Raw genomic sequence first — 17,613 nt, 5'->3', positions numbered from 1 at the left:
GTCCTGCACATTCATTCTTTTATTATGTTTCAGAAAATCATTTTAATTCTGCTGCAATCCATTCTCTCTGCTTGGATGTAAGAAAATAATATTTCACTAGCTTCCTCGGGAAGGGCTGTTCTGATGCTGTAATATGAATGGCCACTCAGCTGAACTTCAGTTAGCTTGTCGATGTGTTTTATAAGGATAAGAGTTTTTTTTTGTTCGCTCCTGTTATGCATTAATAAACTATGTGCACTGTTAGCCAATGGAAAGATGTGTCATCTAAAAACAATATGCTTGGTCCTCATGGACGTTGACGGACCGAAATGCCAGTGGTTGCAGAAGTGACATCATATACCCTTTGACCTTAATGACATCACAGGAGGTGACGTCATATGACCGTTGACCTAGAACCTTTCCAGGTAGTAACGTCATAGTCATATGGTCATAATCCTGATGAAATCACTAATTTACAATGACAAATTCCATAATAATTGTACAATTATTATAAAAACACAACACAAATGCCTATAAAGGTGCAAGCATGATATGTCAACAGAAAAATTACCTGATTTGTAGAAAATAAGAAAAGTGAGTCTGACATCTTCTAGGGGAGATCAGAGGGTGGGGGTTTCTCTTCCCAGGTTCAAAGGTTTAATAAAACGGCTCTTCTTAACACACAATTTTCACCTCATTTTACAATAGGCCCTGAAAAACACACTCATAAAATATTCAAGCCTTTACACGGTTTGCAAAGCTAATGAAACTGACAGTTCCCATGAGCTGACTCAATAATGTTTTTAAGATGTCCTGTGGATGCCCTCTATGTCAAAGATTACCTCTATTGCTAGGGCTAGCATGTTGCCATGGGTGCCCCTTTTGCCTAAACATTGCATACAATATGCCAGTGCCAGAATTTTGGTAATAAAACTGTCATAGTACTATGGAGGTCCCTTTTGTCAAGCGGTACGCATAGTATTTCGAGTACCACAATTTGTTATGGATTGCCTCCTGATATATGCATGGTTGTCCTCCCATATGCCAAGCATTTCCTCCAATGTGCCAGCATCAGCAATTTGTCTCAGCTGCAACCTATGCCAAACGTTTTCTCCAGTATGACAGCGCTGGCATTTTTCCACAGGTGCACCAAGCCAATCTATACCTGCAGTGTACCAGTGCTAGCATTTTAACCTTGCTAAGACATTGGGTGTGCTGGTTGAGGGGGATGAAACACTACTCAGTAGTAACCACAATCCTTGTCAGGGTGAAGTCACAAGCAAACATGAAAATTAGCCTGTGCTCAACCCTCTGGTAGCTTGGAACAGAGCAATCAGGCTTAACTTAGAGCCAACGTGTAAATAATTTTTGCAGCCACACAAAGTGAAAGCACAACACAGAAAAAATCTGTTATAAATACATTGCTACCCAAATGACAAAATTCGAATTAGTGGAAGCAGAGATAAGCAATTTTAAAGATGTAAGTGAAAATAGTTGCAAAAAATACAAAGCACCAACAGCGACTAACTGGTTGTGTGATACCAGGTGAAGGTCAAGGTCAGGCTGACCACGATGGAACACAGCCCTGATAAAGTGACCAGGTTAGCCCTGCTAAAAGAGTGACCTTCAAGTCCATCATAACAAGTTTTGTTCACTGTGGAAAGGTCCGCAAGCAGGAAGGAGAGCTTCCCTGGCCATTGGAGTAGCGCATAGAGCAAGCTGGGTGTCGCAGACGGTTGTCGATGTAGCACAAATTTCCTGTTGGCATCACGGATGGTCTTTACTGGCACATCATGTTGGCAGTGCCCGCAAGCAGTTGATGACGTAGCACAAAGAGTTGGTTCGCTAGAAATGTGTTTTGCTGCACACAAAAGCTTGGAAATTCTTTGTGAGCTCAATATCAAGCAAATATAGAACCCTGAAGGACAATAACATTTGAGTTGGCTAAACCTATCTCGATGGGGCTAATAACAATAACTGCAACCCGCATATAAGAATTGCATATTCAAAAAGCACTAACCTACTCAGCATAGAGTACAGGAATGCTGCTATCCTTCCTCACAGTGGGCCTGCTCATGCATTTAAGTCCAGGACGTTACGTCTCTCTATGTAGCAATCTCTCTTGACCCCATAGTGTGTATCCCATTAGTGCCATCTTTTCTCAATGTACCTTATCATAATTTTGGTTTGCATAAAATACTTTTTTAAAGAAAAAAAAAGAAAAAAAAAAAGAAAAGAAAAGCACTGTGCATTAACCTGTTGTGTCTATTGTTTGCTTGAGTTCTGAGCGTCCACCCCAACACTATCTTCATGAGATGTCTTGGACCTTTTGCAATCACTATCCTAAGAGCCTAATGTGCTAGGGTTGGCCTAGTGTGCAGAGCCCAGGACACTAGTGATGAAAGGCCCAATCACCACAATGAGGCCCAATAACCCTCACTTGCCTGTAGCCCGCCTCCCCCGAATTAATTCTGACATGGCGACACATTAAAAGTGGTACCGTCAGGGTTGGTAACATTCTACACAGTATCTTTATTGGAAGTTGGAAGCAATGAGTGACATCATACACTGCCACTGAAGTTGGTGTTGGGGATATATGAGCCATTATGCAGATCTGTTCCAGTAAAGAAATTAAACATAGCATAATTGCCTGGGATAGGCGGTATTTTACACGGATGGTGTACAGCGATGGTACTAGAGCAGCGAGTGCCATTACTGACAGATTCTACTCCCAGTCAGACTGGACAATATTATATACAATACTTTAGTATATGGTTAGTAACAAAATGCACAGCTCCTACATCCTGCCATAGTCAATGATAATATTCAGAACAGCTCCTTTATTCTGCTCAGATGACAGTCACTGCTATTCTCAATCCCATCCTGTCACTGGCAATATGCGTAACGGTCCAGCATTTCTTCGCCGATCAATCCTACCGGGATTAAAGAATGGCCGCAGGACAGGGGGGAAGGAAACACCAGAGTAAGTGAAGAAATGGGATCGGTCCTGCAAATTGTATACAGAGAGCCTACCTGCCTCATAGTCCAGGAAAAGACCCAGCGCCATTGGTGGCACACGTGGAACAATGGGAGTAAGAGGTTCAGTTATAGCATCGTATGCACCATCTTTGATCTGTACTAACCAGTATCCTCCCTCAGGCTTTACTGTGAGCTTCCCCTTCCTGCTCACAGAATCATCGTAGACCCCCATACTCCACCCCGACTTGTCCCCCACTTCTACCTCCCAGTAGTGTCTCCCTGATGTCAGCCTCGGCGTCCCCAGGATTGAACCGCTAAAGTCAAATCTTTCGGGGATGTCAGGCAGGTTCTGTAATATGTCGCCATGTTTCACACTTTTGCCCTCCTCAGATATGACGAGCCAGGGATGAGCAGTGTCAGGATCCAGAGTTACCTCAGCTGCAAAACAGAGAAAAGTAAACTTTAGAGACCAGAAAACAACTAATCAGAGGTGCAGCAAGAATACCTCCCCAATCAACCATTCTCTTGGAAATTTCCATTAGCATGACTGTCCTTTGAATGATTTGAATATTTGTTTTATCTCTGGCTCCTCCATTTACGGGAAACAGCCATTACAGTGTGGTCATAACCACGAATGGCCGTTACAACAAAACCATTACCATGAATATACTGAGGTATCCCCATAAGACAGACATTCGGAGGGTAGATCCAACATATAAGTTTATTATCTATAACAGACCACCCACATCTCTGGATCCTCATACTATCCAGGTCTTATCTCTACTCCCCCTCCAACATGCATTGCATCAGCTGTCCACTGAGAGAAGGCTCCCATTTCCACTGTCTACATTACATCACAATAACTTGAATATCAACAAGGCTATCACATATCTCGTTCCTTTAACAAACAAAATAACAAACTCTGCTAATAACACTTAAAATTCACTAAAAATCTAAGGCTTCACCTGGGACAAAATTGTAAATAATTTAAATATTACTAAGTGATGAATAAAGTTAATTGTAAATTACAAAGTCATCATATGTTTAGGTGATCTTCTATCTCCTTTCTCACCACTTCTGCTTGTTTTTCTTTTTCCATGCTTGTACTTTGATGTCTCCATTGCTTCCACCAAAGTATCTGACAATCCTTCTTTAGTCACTTTGATCACCCTATTAAGATTCCAAATCCTTCTATTTTCAAGTTTCCCTGCATTAGTCAATTTCTTTATCATTCTCATGGAAGAACTGTATTTGGAATATGGACAATGGGTAACAGGAGCTTTCACCTTGACCACATCTCCCACGTTTACAATTATAGTTTTTGAATGGCAGCTATCTTTTTAATTGGTATATTCTTTCCTAGCCAAAACGTTTCTTCTTCCTCTCCTTCTATGCATCACCTTCCTCACATCCATTCACACCTTTGCATCACTTAACCCAGAATGGTGATAGCACCGAATTGACCTTTCTGCCCTTGAATAATTCAAATGGAGTTACCCTGTAGTTCCATGTGGTGTGACTCTATAGATCTCCACCTATTTCCACAGAGCAGACACCCAATCCTTCCCTGCATTTCTTGCTAATTGTATAGCCTCCTTAATAGTGTGAATCAATCTCTCCACAGCATCATTGGGTTCTGGATGATACATTGTTTACCTTTTATGCACAATTCCTTTCCTACTCAAGAATTCCTCCATTACTCTAGATGTAAATTGCACACCATTGTCAGTCAGTAATGATTCAAAAAAACCTTCTCTTAAAAATACTTGTGTCATAAAATCAATCACTTTCTATGAAGTAACTTCATTGACAATCATCAGTTCTGGCCAATTAGAATAAAGATTGACTAATACAATTACACATTTCATTTGCTCATAAACAGTTAAGGGACCCAAAATATCCACTAACACTTCATCCCATACTTTCTTGGGTACATCCCTCACTACCATGGGTTGCTCTTTTGTCTTTAATACCTTGTCACTCATGCAACACTCCCAACATTCTCTCACTTCTCTCTCAATGTGCCCCCAATACTCTGTCCGTAGCCTTTCTTTCAATCCGGAAATCCCTTGATGTGCTTTGTGTGCCATTTTTATCAAATTTTATCTCACTGATGTAGGAGGTACCAATCTTTTTCCCCTAAACACTAAACCTCTGTCACTGGACAATTCCTATTTAACACTCCAATAAAGGTTTACCTTACTTTCTAATAACTTCTTGTCACCCCACCCATTTTCCAAATTGCATATTACATTTTGCAGGGTTTTATCTTCTAAAGTGTATTTTTTACAATCTTCTTCACAAATGACACCATTTGTCATAACACACACTCTTTTGATCATCCGTGACTTCTTTGTCCAGTTCTATCTCCTCTATCTTTAACATCCTCGATAAACAATGTTGCTTTAGCCTGGAATATAAACAACCTGGAGCACATATTCTTGTAATGCCACCCACCCACCTGGCTAGTCTACTAGACACACTGTTAATTGTTTTCTTCATAATACTTATTTAAGTGGTTTGTGATCCCAAAACGTTCTGCCCCAGAGGACATTTCTAAGTTTCTTAACTGCCCAAAATATAGCTAGGGCTTCACGTTCAATCACCGAATACCTACATTCAGCAGGTTTCGAAGAACGAGAAATGAACGCTATAGTATTTTCCGCTCCATCTTTCTTCTGAATAAATGTTGCTCCTAAACCTTTCGCACTTGCATCTGTGCTAATTATTCTCTCTTGACCAGGACAGAAACGTTTCCGACTTTGAACATTCTGCAACTCTTCTTTAAGTTGATTTTAAGTGATTAAATTCAAGATCACACTCTCCACACCATCTAAATTCCACATTGTTTTGAGCATTTTAAATGCATAAAGTTTTACCCAACAAAAGAAGGTGCTAATGACGTCTCAAAATTTGAGAAATTGCTGAACTTTGTGCACTAAATATTGTGATTAAAGTCATGCATTTACCTTGAATGTTCCAGCGAGTCCTATGGGCCAGTAAACACAGGAGATCCCTGGAGGTGGCCTAAAGCTCCACCTCACCTGTGGTGCATTACTGGTGCTTTATAGCAAGCTCTTCACTCCTGCAGCGTGGGACAGCAAGACATCGGGAGGCAGGAGATCTACAGGTCCCAGCATTCTTCTTGGGTCCCAGGAGGAGGCCCAAAGCTCCACCTCACCTGTGCTGGGTTACTGGTTCTTTATAGGAAGTTCTTCACTCCTGTAGCGTGGGACAGTGAGACATCGGGAGGTAGGAGGACTACAGGTCCCAGCATTCTTCTTGGGTCCCTGGGGGCGGCCCAAAGCTCCACCTCACCTGTGCTGGGTTACTGGTGCTTTATAGCAAGCTCTTCACTCCCACAGTGCAGGACGCACGCGAGAGTTGTGTCCGGGCAAATCCTGTGCCCATCAGTGCCAGGAAAATCCAGGGCAGGGTCACCCCCTTGGTTGGTTGGTCCCCCAGGAGGCCCTACATCAGGTTTGTGGGCTGCACGATCCCAGGCACCTATTTTTCACACTAGCCAATCTCTCTGTCCTTATCACACTAGAATTCCATGCCCAGCCCGACATATAGTTTAAAGTTCTTACCAGTGGTCTGGAGTGTCCAGTGCCATAGCTTGGCGTGCTGTTTAGATCTTCTACCGGTACCTAGAACTCTATTGCACAAATTCATATATTCAAATCAAGACTTTATCTGTATTAAATTTTGTATGCCATACCGATAACTAGAGTGCAGGGGCAAAAGAAAATGTTATTACCATGGTAAAACGTAAAGCTATGGATGGACCCTCTGGGCAAGGGAGAGTGAAGAAAATCCCTAGACACTTTGATAGAGATTAATGAGTTAATTGAGGAGGTGCAGGGGTTACTTGTTCATAAAGACAAACTCCAAGGCAAGTTAGGTAATGAGTTTGCTCCGAAGGTTAAATCCAAAGGGTTACTCCACAAGGGGATTAGGCCCTCTCTCCAGCAAACAAAAAATATGAGGTCCCCCAACCCTAACAGTAAGGATAAGTCAAGTAGGAATATCTCCCTCCCTCTACCGAACTTGACATCCCCTGAAATGATAGACTCAGACTGCGTGTCTGAGCAAATCCCAACTATATCATCTAAAATTAACACAGTGGAGTACTCCAATAGATACACCGTATTGGATACCGCGGAGCCCACTGAGGTAGAAATGATGGCATTTAGGCATCCCCCAATACAGATAGTATCCCTCTTATCAATCAGTTGCAATCCCTAAAGAACAAAATTACACAGTTAAGGGATTGCATAAGTCGATTGGCTGACAATTTAAATAGCAAATTGAATAAATTAACAACACTGGTCAGAGAAAGGAATAAGCCAAGGGAAGATCTGTAAGATGGGATGGGACCAATATTTGTAAAACAACCCCCACACACTAGATCTCACCAACATGAGAACTTGGCTCCTTGGAATATAAGGGGCAAAATATACATGGGTAAAGTCAATTCACGTAGGGAATTGACAAAATGCAACTCACAGCATGACCAGAGGAAAACTTACTAGGGAATTATCCACATAGCCAACAGAGGATTAGGGAAGAATAATGGGCTTAATGATCAATATGATGGTCATATGATAATGTTCCTAAATTGCCACCGGAATTGAGGGAATCACAAGAATAGCTTACAAACAAAGTGATCCACTGGATAAGACATTCTAGAGGCTGCAGGCCTGTTATCAGAGAAGACATTCTGTATGCAAGGCGCCTTGACAATACAAGTAGTTCCCATGACACATTAGGGATAAAACTTAAGTCCCAGTTTTTGGTGGAGGAACTAATAGCGCTTGAGCTGAGATTCCAGCCACCAAAAATGTTACAAATAAGAATCAAACTTAGTGACTCAAATTAAATTAGGCCCCTAGATGCCACCAATTTTGCACACGGCTAGATTGATGGACAGCAGGAAGTTGATTGACAAGAGGTAATTACAAGTAATGTAGGACCTGCACACAGATAAATCTTGGGACGAGAGCGGGGAAGTATGGTAAGCTTGAAGACCATAAGCCAGGGCGAAATTCCCCCAGAGGTTATCCCAAATCTTCAAACAGATCGGCCTAGTTAATTGTATGTGGAGAACCAGATCCAAGATAAAGCTGCTGACGATAAGGGAATGCCCATGGTAGAAGCCAATTGGATAAAACTAGTCCTGGAATGTTGCTGGGATAAAGGCTTAGCTTTCAGATCCTGAATTGGGAAACTTTATAGATTCACATCATATAATACTCCTACAAGAGACATGGGCTACCAATCAAACCCATAGGCCTGGCTTTATGACCTTTACCGAAAAAGCCATCCCCTGACCCGCAGGAAGGGCCTCAGGGGGCCTCTTGATCTGGTTACGGCTGGACCTTTTCCCCTTAGTAAAGGTTGTTCGCTCAGAGAGTAGTGATCTCTTACGCATAGAAATAAGTATATCCACCAAGCAAGGCTTTAAGTATGTGGGCATAAAGAACATATATGTAAGATCTGTTTTTATCAAGCTGCTTTTCTACCACGGATGACCAACTTCCTGACATGCTTGATAAACTACACAAGGGAGCAGTAAAAATCATAGCAGGGGATTGTAATACACAAATAGCCCCGAAGATGGGCAAGACTGAGTCTACTGAGTCATTTTCTAGACTAGGGCTCCTAGATGTTACTGGGAAAAAGTCATCCAATGTTGCTATACAATTACTGGACCTAGGTATGGCACATGGTATGAAAATAGTAAATGGAAATACACGCCCCCTGCGCCCAACCTTCAAAAGACGAGCAATAACAACTCATATAGATTATATCTTCTTGGATAATAACTTGTGGCCCTTTTTATTTGATATGGAGATTATTGCTTGAGCAAAAAGTGACCATCACGCATTAAGCGTCATGTTGGATTTTTATGTTTTCAAATGTGCAAGTTTGAAACAAACTAGCAATGTTGATATAGTCCAGGTTACTACGAATAGGAGGAATTTAAAATGGCCAGCTGTTATGAACAGTAGTATGATCCTGACCCAAATCTATAGCCTCTCTCATGTAAAGCTTTCTCCACTAGTGTATGGAAACAAAGGCAGCATACATTTCCCAGACCTGCATACTCAACTGATGAGAGATATAAGCAAACTATTTATAAAGACAGTGAAGAGAGGTATTTGTCCCAGATTGCCCCCTAAGTGGTTAGTTAGAAAGTGTCGGATTGCCAAGAATAGTCTCTTGGAAGCCATTAAGTCAGACTGCCAGGAAGGCTTACAAAGCTACCCTGACAGAGGAAAAACAACAATGGGAAATTACTCAGTGGTATGATCTAGCAGAAGCCCTTACACAAGGTGATGCAAAAACCTTCTGGAAAGGCATCTCTGATGGAACGCATACGGCAGATAGCCATCTAGAGCTAGTAATTCCTCCTGAGAAACGGATGACAGACTTTGAGGGCCTTTATGCAGAGTGGTGTAATATAAAGAGTAGGTCACAGAAACAAGACTAGGGTTATGAGGCAAGCACAGTGTTCCTACATGTAAAGCGTACCTACTGGGCGGCAGAGAGAGGGAGGCGATGGCGTTTACCCTAAATGAAACAGCTATCACCCTAAAACAAAAGAAAAGGGAACAGGCCCCTGGTCTTGATGGTATCCCGTGTGATATGCATCTTTCCCAACCTGACGTATGGATCCCTTATCTCAACTCCCTCAGTGATGCTATCTTGAAGGGTGAGGGTATTCCTTCCTTGTGGCAAGAGGAAGTCATAATCCCATTGTATAAAAAGGGAAATAGAGACGAGACGGCCAATTATAGGCCTATAAGCCTAATTGACACAAGCCAGAAGATCTTCTGTAGGCAGGTCCTGACTAGACATCAATCTTGGCTCGATAACAATTCGCTCCTTGCAAAGGAACAGGCAGACTTTAGTGCCAAAACTAGTACCCAGGTTTTTCGATTCATGACTACATGCTGGAAATATGTATCTTTGAGGCAGAACTACCTGTATGTCCCATTTATAGACTTACGAGCAGGATCTAATCTGGTACAGAGAGACACCTTATGGGAGGTTTTGGAAGCAGGTGGAATTCCTGGTGCTCTCCTGTGGATCCTGAGATATTGCACCAAGATACATACGTAAAAGTCAGATGGAGCAGAGGGGACCTTACATCTAAAATCCCCATTTGGCGAGGCATTAGACAAGGGTGCGTGCTTGCGCCAACATTGTTTAGCCTGTACATAAATGGCACAGTGAAAAGGCTGCTACAATGTAGGCACGATGTGCCTAAAAGTGCTTGGGTATCTGTTCCACTCCTTATGTTTGCAGATAATACACTTTTATTATCAAGATCCCTTAAGGGACTACAGTGTGAGCTGGATCCCTTTGCTGCTTTCTGCCATGAAAGAGGTTTAGAATGAAATCTGACAAAGTCCAAGTTTATGACGATCAACCCACATCGGTCCTCCAGAAAGAAGCCGATAATTTGTGGAGCTCCACTTGAACAAGTCAAAAAGTTTGACTACCTGGGGTAAGGCTGGTGGATACCATGCACTGGGGCCTCAAATAGACAAAAATAAGTCTATCCTATTTCAAAGGGCAATGGCTATACGGAGAAGATATAAAGCTGCTGTAGGGGGGGAGTCGGTCTCGCCAGTCCTAAAGGTTTATGGGGCCGCTGCTGTCAGCAGCCGCATATGGGGCTGAGATTTAGGGATATGCAAACATTGACACCATTGTCAGAGACAGAAAATAGGTTTGTCAGGGTCTTGTCTGATCGCCCAACGAGTATACCCGTTCTACCACTAATTCATGACCTGTCCCTAAATAGGATTCACCATTTGACTGCTTTGAGACCGCTTATGTATTGGGTAAAATTGTGATCATCTGCAGAATCTTCCCCATATAGGAAATCACTGGTCGAATTGGTATCCTTAGACTCACAAGTATGCATACCCTGGCTAAAAGATGTAAAACAATTAATGGATATGTTAAAAATTGAGGAATTGTGGAGCAGGCCTTGGTCAGTGGGGAAAGACACTGCAGAAATTGAAAAAAGAATATTGGGATCATATTGTGTTAAGAACCTGGGCTGATCAGAAAAATGGGAGTATAACTGCGCAATTTTTGTTACATAAGTGTATTCCCAAAATTGAACCATATGTTGAGAGAGTCACTCCCCTCCAAGAAAAACGGCTATGTATTTTGTTCAGATGTGGGGTTCTTCTCCTAAGGTCCTTCACTGCAAGTTGGGAAAAAAAAATTCAGCGACCGATCTTCCTGCCCACACTGCTTAGTGCTTAATAAATCAGAGGCTCATTTTTTCTTTTTTTGTCCACAATACGCCAAGGAGCGGAAAAAAATAATAATTCCACTATGCAATTCCACTAAGGGTGTGATACAATACAAGATAATGTTACAAACACTAAAAAGTGAAACTCAAGAAACAATTGTGCTATTTGCACTGGGCTTGGAGAATGAGACTTAGAATTACGACTTAAAAAAACCAGTAACCTTGTGGACCCAAAGAGATACAATCTAATTATGTGATTGTTGAACTTACTGTGGGTCGCCTGATGTAAATATTCAACCTGGTAAAGGGTATGAATTTTAAATGACTTTAGTATGTATATGAACTGCAGTTTCTCGTTATTTGCACTCGTATTGGAAATTGAGACTGAATTAGTACTCAAACAACCCAGTAATTATGCAGGCCCAAATAGACACAACCTATGTACAACCCCGTATAGTATCTCGAGTGATTGATGAATTTATTGTGGTTTGACTTTTGCAAATAAATATTCGACATGGCAAATTGTAAAAATGTTAATTGAACGAGATTTTAATGTATTTTATTTATTTATTATGATATACACTTTATGGCTTCATAACCGAAATAAAGTAATACTACCTACATTAGATGTGGATGATCTTTTTTTTTAGCCTTAGTATATGGTCAATGTCACTCCTCTGGTGAAACCATTGTTCCAGTGAAATCACTTCCTCTGTAAAGATCTGATCATCACTGCAATTGCAGCATATCCTAGTCATCCCCCTAGCGGGACGGCATTGATCTCAGTCGTGGGATGTGCACTATGAGCCTGTAAGATTGAATTACAGGCTGTAGGTTTCCTATGTAATCTAGACATGATGTTGGGACCTTCTTTGTACAAAACAACATCAAGAAACTCAATTTGGTCCAAACTCATATGCAAAGTAAAGCCAATATTGTACTGGTCATCATTAAGATGATTGCCCAGTCTTTGCAATCATGCTGGACCACCAGTACAGATGACAAAAACTTCAACAATATATCTACCCTAGTATAAGATGTGTTCCAATACTTAGGGGGACATGCCGACCACAAGATATTTCTCAAAGAGACCCATGTTTATATTGGCATACGACAGTGAAAATTTAGCTCCCAAAGCTACTCCTTGGGATGGTTTGTACCAGTTACCATTGTGTAAAAATACATTATTCTCCAAGACCAGTCTAATAAGGTCAATAAGCATCTCCGTGTGTTCAAACAGAGTGGCATTTCTGTAAGAGTGAGTGGAAGCCAGGGCAGAGATACCTTTCTCCAAAGGAATGCAGGTGTCAAGTGAGATAACATCTAAGGTGACAAACATACAGTCCACCATCCACTCTATATACTCAAGCTGACACAGTAACTCTTTGGCGTCACTAATAAAAGAGGGTATATTCTGCACCAGAGTCCGTAGATATACATCAATAAATTCCAAGATGTGTTCTGTCAGAGATCCTAAACCAGAAATAGTCTGCCTACCTGGTGGGAAGTGTCCAGGTTTATGTATTTTGGCAAAATATAAATACAGGACACACATGGTATAGTATTAAGCATGCACTTGTTTTCCAGATCTGAAATACCACACAGGTTCCTCCAATGTGTTAGTTCTTGTGTGATGATGTGGGTGATCTCAGTAATTCTAATTTATGTCTGTCAGCCAGTTGCCTGTTAATCTCGTCAATGTAACCTGAGTGATTCATGACCACTACATTGTCCCCCTTGTCTGCCTCCCTGATAAGAATGTCAGTGTTACTGCTTAGATCATTAAGCGCTTTCAACTCATTGGTACTCAGATTAGTCCTTGTTCTCTAACCCCATGATATATGTCTGTCCTCTAGTTTGTACAGGTCATGAGTAATAGTCTTATAGAAAACATCAATTTGAATGTCTGGTGGCAGATTGGGAGTAAATATATATCTGGGTCAAAGGCCACTGTCAAGCCCCAAGTTGGGAGTGACGTCAAGGTGGTTTAACAGGTCATCCATAGACAGCGGTGGCGAGTCAGAGTGTTCCAGTGACATTAAAATTTGGATATCTTGTACGTCTCGAATAGTCTTGTTGCACTCTATTGTGGGAGGTGCAGGTGGAACGGTGCAGATCAGTTTCTCCTCAAAGTATTCCTTAAGTTTCAAGCGCCTCACAAACTTGTAAAGGTCAATGCAAATCTGAGAATAGTCTTGAGAAGAAGTAGGACAAAAACCTAACCCTATGCATAACACCTTTATTTGTTCAGAAGTTAATTGCACACTGAAAATATTGATGATCTGTAAATCTTCAATGTCAGTGTCTTGAATAGTACCAGAAGAGTCAGAGGTTGTCCTCAACTCCTTTGATTGCCGGACACAGATTGTGAGAAAGTAGCCTCTCTCTGGCATGGTTACCCCCACTTTTGGCCTGTTTGTGAGTGTATGTCAGTGTGTTTTGCCTGTCTCACTGGGATCCTGCTAGCCAGGACCCCAGTGCTCATAATTTATGACCTAATGTGTATGCCTGTGTAGTGCCTAACTGTGTCACTGAGGCTCTGCTAATCAGAACCTCAGTGCTTATGCTCTCTCTGCTTTTAAATCTGTCACTGTAGGCCAATGGCTGCATTTACCAATTTCAATTGGCATACTGGACCCTCCTTATAAGTCCTTGGTATATGGTACCTAGGTACCCAGGGCATTGGAGTTCCAGGAGTTGCAGTGTGCGTGAAATAGTGCACACACTATTTCACAGCCATTTTCACTGCACTTAAGTAACTTATAAGTCACCTACAGGTCTAACCTTCACTTGCTGAAGGTTAGGTACAAAGTTACTAAGTGTGAGCACTAGCAAAGGTGCCCCCACATAGTTCAGGGCCAATTCCCCAGACTATGTGAGTGCAGGGACACCATTACATGCGTGCACTACATATAGGTCAATACCTATATGTAGCTTCACTATGGCCATGTAGCATGTCTAAGATCATGGTATTGTCCCCTCATTCCAAATATGTTATTGGGGAGCCAATTCCATGCATCCTGGGGGCTCCACCACGGACCCCCAGTACTGCCAAACCAGCTCTCTGAGGCTTGCACTGCAGCTACAGCTGCTGCCACTCCACAGACATGGTTCTGCCCTCCTGGGATCTGGGCAGCCCAGTCCTAGGAAGGCAAAAGAAAGTATTTCCTCTGAGAGCAGGGTGTTACACCCTCTCCCTTTGGAAATAGGTGTTACAGGCTGGAGAGGGGTAGCCTCCCCCAGCCTCTGGAAAAGCTTTGAAGGGCACAGATGGTGCCCTCCTTGCATAAACCAGTCTACACCGGTTCAGGGACCCCTTGTTCCCTGCTCTGGCGGGAAACTGGACAAAGGAAAGGGGAGTGACCACTCCCCTGTCCATCACCACCCTAGGGGTGGTGCCCAAAACTCCACCAGTGTGTCCCAGACTTCAGACATCTTGCTTTACAAGGTGTGGGAGCACTCTGGAGGCCTCTGAGTGGCCAGTGCCAGCAGGTGACATCAGAGACCCCTCCTGATAAGTCCATACCGGATAACGTAGCCAAACCCCCCCTTTCAGGGCTTTTTAGGGTCTCTCCTGTGGATTCTCTTCAGATCCTGCTTGCAAGTTTCCTTCAGAAATCCTCTGCAACAACTTCAGACTCTTCTGACCTCGGATCAACTGCAGCCTGCTCCAAGAAACGCTGTAACTGCAACAAAGTGTCTACAAGAGACACTTTTCTTCAGCAACCTCAGCTCCAAGTCAGCAACAGCAACAGTTTCCACAGTGTGCATGCTCTGGGGACTCCCTGTCTTTATCCTGCACCAGAAGGACCGAAGAAACCTCCTGTGGAGTGATGGAGTCACTCCCCTTCCCCAAGCAGGCACCTTCCAAGATGACAACTGGTACCCTGTGACTCCTCTCACAGCGACAAGCGTGCTCCTAAGGACACAGAGGGTGGACATCCTCGACATACTGTCCTGAGGTCCTGCTGAGGCAATTTGGAGGAAGTAAGACCTTGCCTTCTCAGGGAACAATGGTACCCCTGTGTTTTGTGTCTTCTTCGCCTCCTGAGGCCTCTGTGCACTCTTTGCAAAATTCCTTCATACACAGCCTGGCGCAGGTTCCCAGCACTCCACCATGTGACGCTCAACTTGCTGAGTTGTTCTTCGGCGGGGTGGGACCTTCTTTTGTTGTGCTGCATCAACTGCGTTTCGCACCTCCTTTGAACCCGGATCCTGCAGCTTTTGGGGGTGCTGGCTGGCATCCTGAGGACTCTCTAAAGGGCTGAGTGCTCCATCTTCCTTTTCACACAGAGTTGAGGCCCCCAGGTTCCTCCTGGGTCCATCCAGCGCCATTTTGATGAAAAATGCACTTTTGCCATTGCCAAGGGTTGTTGGCGCCTTCCAACACGAAATCTCATCTGCAACGATCTTCACGCCGTGGGGCATCTTTTGCATCATGCAGAAACCAGATGGCATCTTCCTAGGTTGCATTTATGCGGTCTTCAACTAACTGGGGACTCTTCTTTTGCACCTTCTTCTGGGTTGGCAGGGGCTCCTGTCCTTCCTGGAACTTCTTTCGACTTCTTGACTTGGTCCCCTTCCTTTGCAGGTCTTCTGGTCCAATAATCCAGCAGTTGTTCTTTGCAGACTTGGTTGCCTGCTGCAAAATCCCAAAAATGAGGTGTAGTGTGTCCTAAGGAAACTTGCAGTACTTTACTCCTGCTTTTCTGGGCTCTGGGATGGGGCAATTTACTTAACTTTACTGCATTCTTACTCTCCCAGCGATTCTGCATACACTACACTTGTCTAGGGGGAATTCGTGACTCACATTCCGCTTTTTTAGTATATGGTTTTTGTTGCCCCTAGACCTATTTTCTCCCATTGTATTCTATAGAATTTCCTACCGTTTGCATTGTTCTATGACTATTTACTTGTCTAATTTTGGTGTCTAGTGTATATATTGTGTATAATACTTACCTCCAGAAGGAGTATTGTCTCTAAGATATTTTGGTACTGTATCACCCAAATAAAAACCTTTATTTTTGGTAACACTGAGTATTGTCTTTACTTGTGTATACTTACTGTGTAACTATAAGTGCTATTGCATGAGCTTTGCATGTCTCCTCGTTCAGCCTAAGCTGCTCTGCTACAGCTACTTCTATCAGCCTAAGCTGCTAGAACACTACTACATTTCACTAATAAGGGACAACTGGACCTGGTGTAAGTACCCAAGGTACCCATTACTAACCAGGCCAACCTCCTACGAGTATGTGTTGAGAGGGTGTTAATCATAGGCATCATGATGGAGTGTAAGGGAAGCAAGTTGGAAGTGTTGTCTGCCTTGTAAAAGGTCTGAAAAGACAAACTGCAGTTTAGGAAGGTTTAAGAATCATAAATTGTGAAACATTCTTGTTCTGGTCATGCTCCACACTGATGCCATTCTGTAATTAGGTCCACACCTGCCTGAGATGGCACTAACACTGGAGCACAAATTTGAGATCCAGTCGGGGCAACTCTACTGTGTATCTGGGGGAGAGGAAGCACCAAAAGACGTGCAATTGAGCATTACCTGGAAGATAGTGACTGCCAAGAAATGTCGCCTACAGGGGGTTGTTGGGCGGGGAGGGTCACACTCCACTAAACTTGAACACCTGTGAAGAGGTCATTGACTGGTGCCTGTTGGCGGAGTGCCACGTATATGAATGCAGGTGTTGCTGGAAAAAATGGGCCAAAGTATAGCAACACTGACAATCCTACAGAGGGCTGACCTTACGACGTAACTCTGTAGTGCTCAAATGAAGGTGCACATAGGAGACTGAAAACACCATATAGCAAATGCCGATATTATGATGTGCGGTGGTGATAAGGTTTTTTTTATTCAGAAAAGCCTGAAATGTAATTAAAAAAAAGAGAGAAACGTACATATTGTAAATATCAGTATTGCAAACATCTTACCATGATGAGCTGAGAAACAATTGTATACACTGTTAACATTTTCGTTGTGGTTCAAGCTTCATTTAATGGACGTTACTTTGCAATGAATATATGGGTGGGATATGCTGAATGGAACTTTCATGTACTGTTATTCTGTGGTGCATGCACAGAATGACCATAAATAGAATGTTGTGATTTGAGACCAGTGTCAACTGACTTGTAGACAGGGATACAACCAGCTTTCAAGGGTCACTAACCTGAGTTTCGCAGCTGCTGGAGGAACAAGTTGATTACCTCCAGTCTCCGATTTTTTCTTCAGTCACCCACAAATGATTCTATGTAAGCAATTACACAGCAGTGCTTAATTTGTAAAAGATTGAGTGCTGGTGCCCAAAGCTTTGCTCTGGCGGTGCTATTAAAAACTGGAGTGCTGAATACTATGGCTGCGTAGTGTCTATCTA

The 17,613-nt window shown here is 42.7% G+C and overlaps 1 protein-coding gene across 1 annotated transcript in view; it reads right to left on the bottom strand.

Annotated features, from left to right (window-relative positions):
* Nucleotides 1-2,491: 2,491 nt before the first annotated feature.
* Nucleotides 2,492-17,613, bottom strand: part of LOC138299190 (butyrophilin subfamily 1 member A1-like) — a 140,647-nt gene continuing 125,525 nt past the window's right edge. The window contains exon 9 of the mRNA XM_069237288.1: nucleotides 2,492-3,396. Within this exon, the coding sequence (XP_069093389.1) occupies nucleotides 2,852-3,396 (545 nt within the window). The 3' untranslated portion in view covers nucleotides 2,492-2,851. The remainder of the gene's footprint in view (nucleotides 3,397-17,613) is intronic.

The sequence above is a fragment of the Pleurodeles waltl genome, chromosome 6 (genome assembly GCF_031143425.1).
Source record: "Pleurodeles waltl isolate 20211129_DDA chromosome 6, aPleWal1.hap1.20221129, whole genome shotgun sequence".
Taxonomy (NCBI): domain Eukaryota; kingdom Metazoa; phylum Chordata; class Amphibia; order Caudata; family Salamandridae; genus Pleurodeles; species Pleurodeles waltl.
Note: the sequence above shows the minus strand (reverse complement) of the source record. Positions and strands in the feature narration are given on the sequence as shown.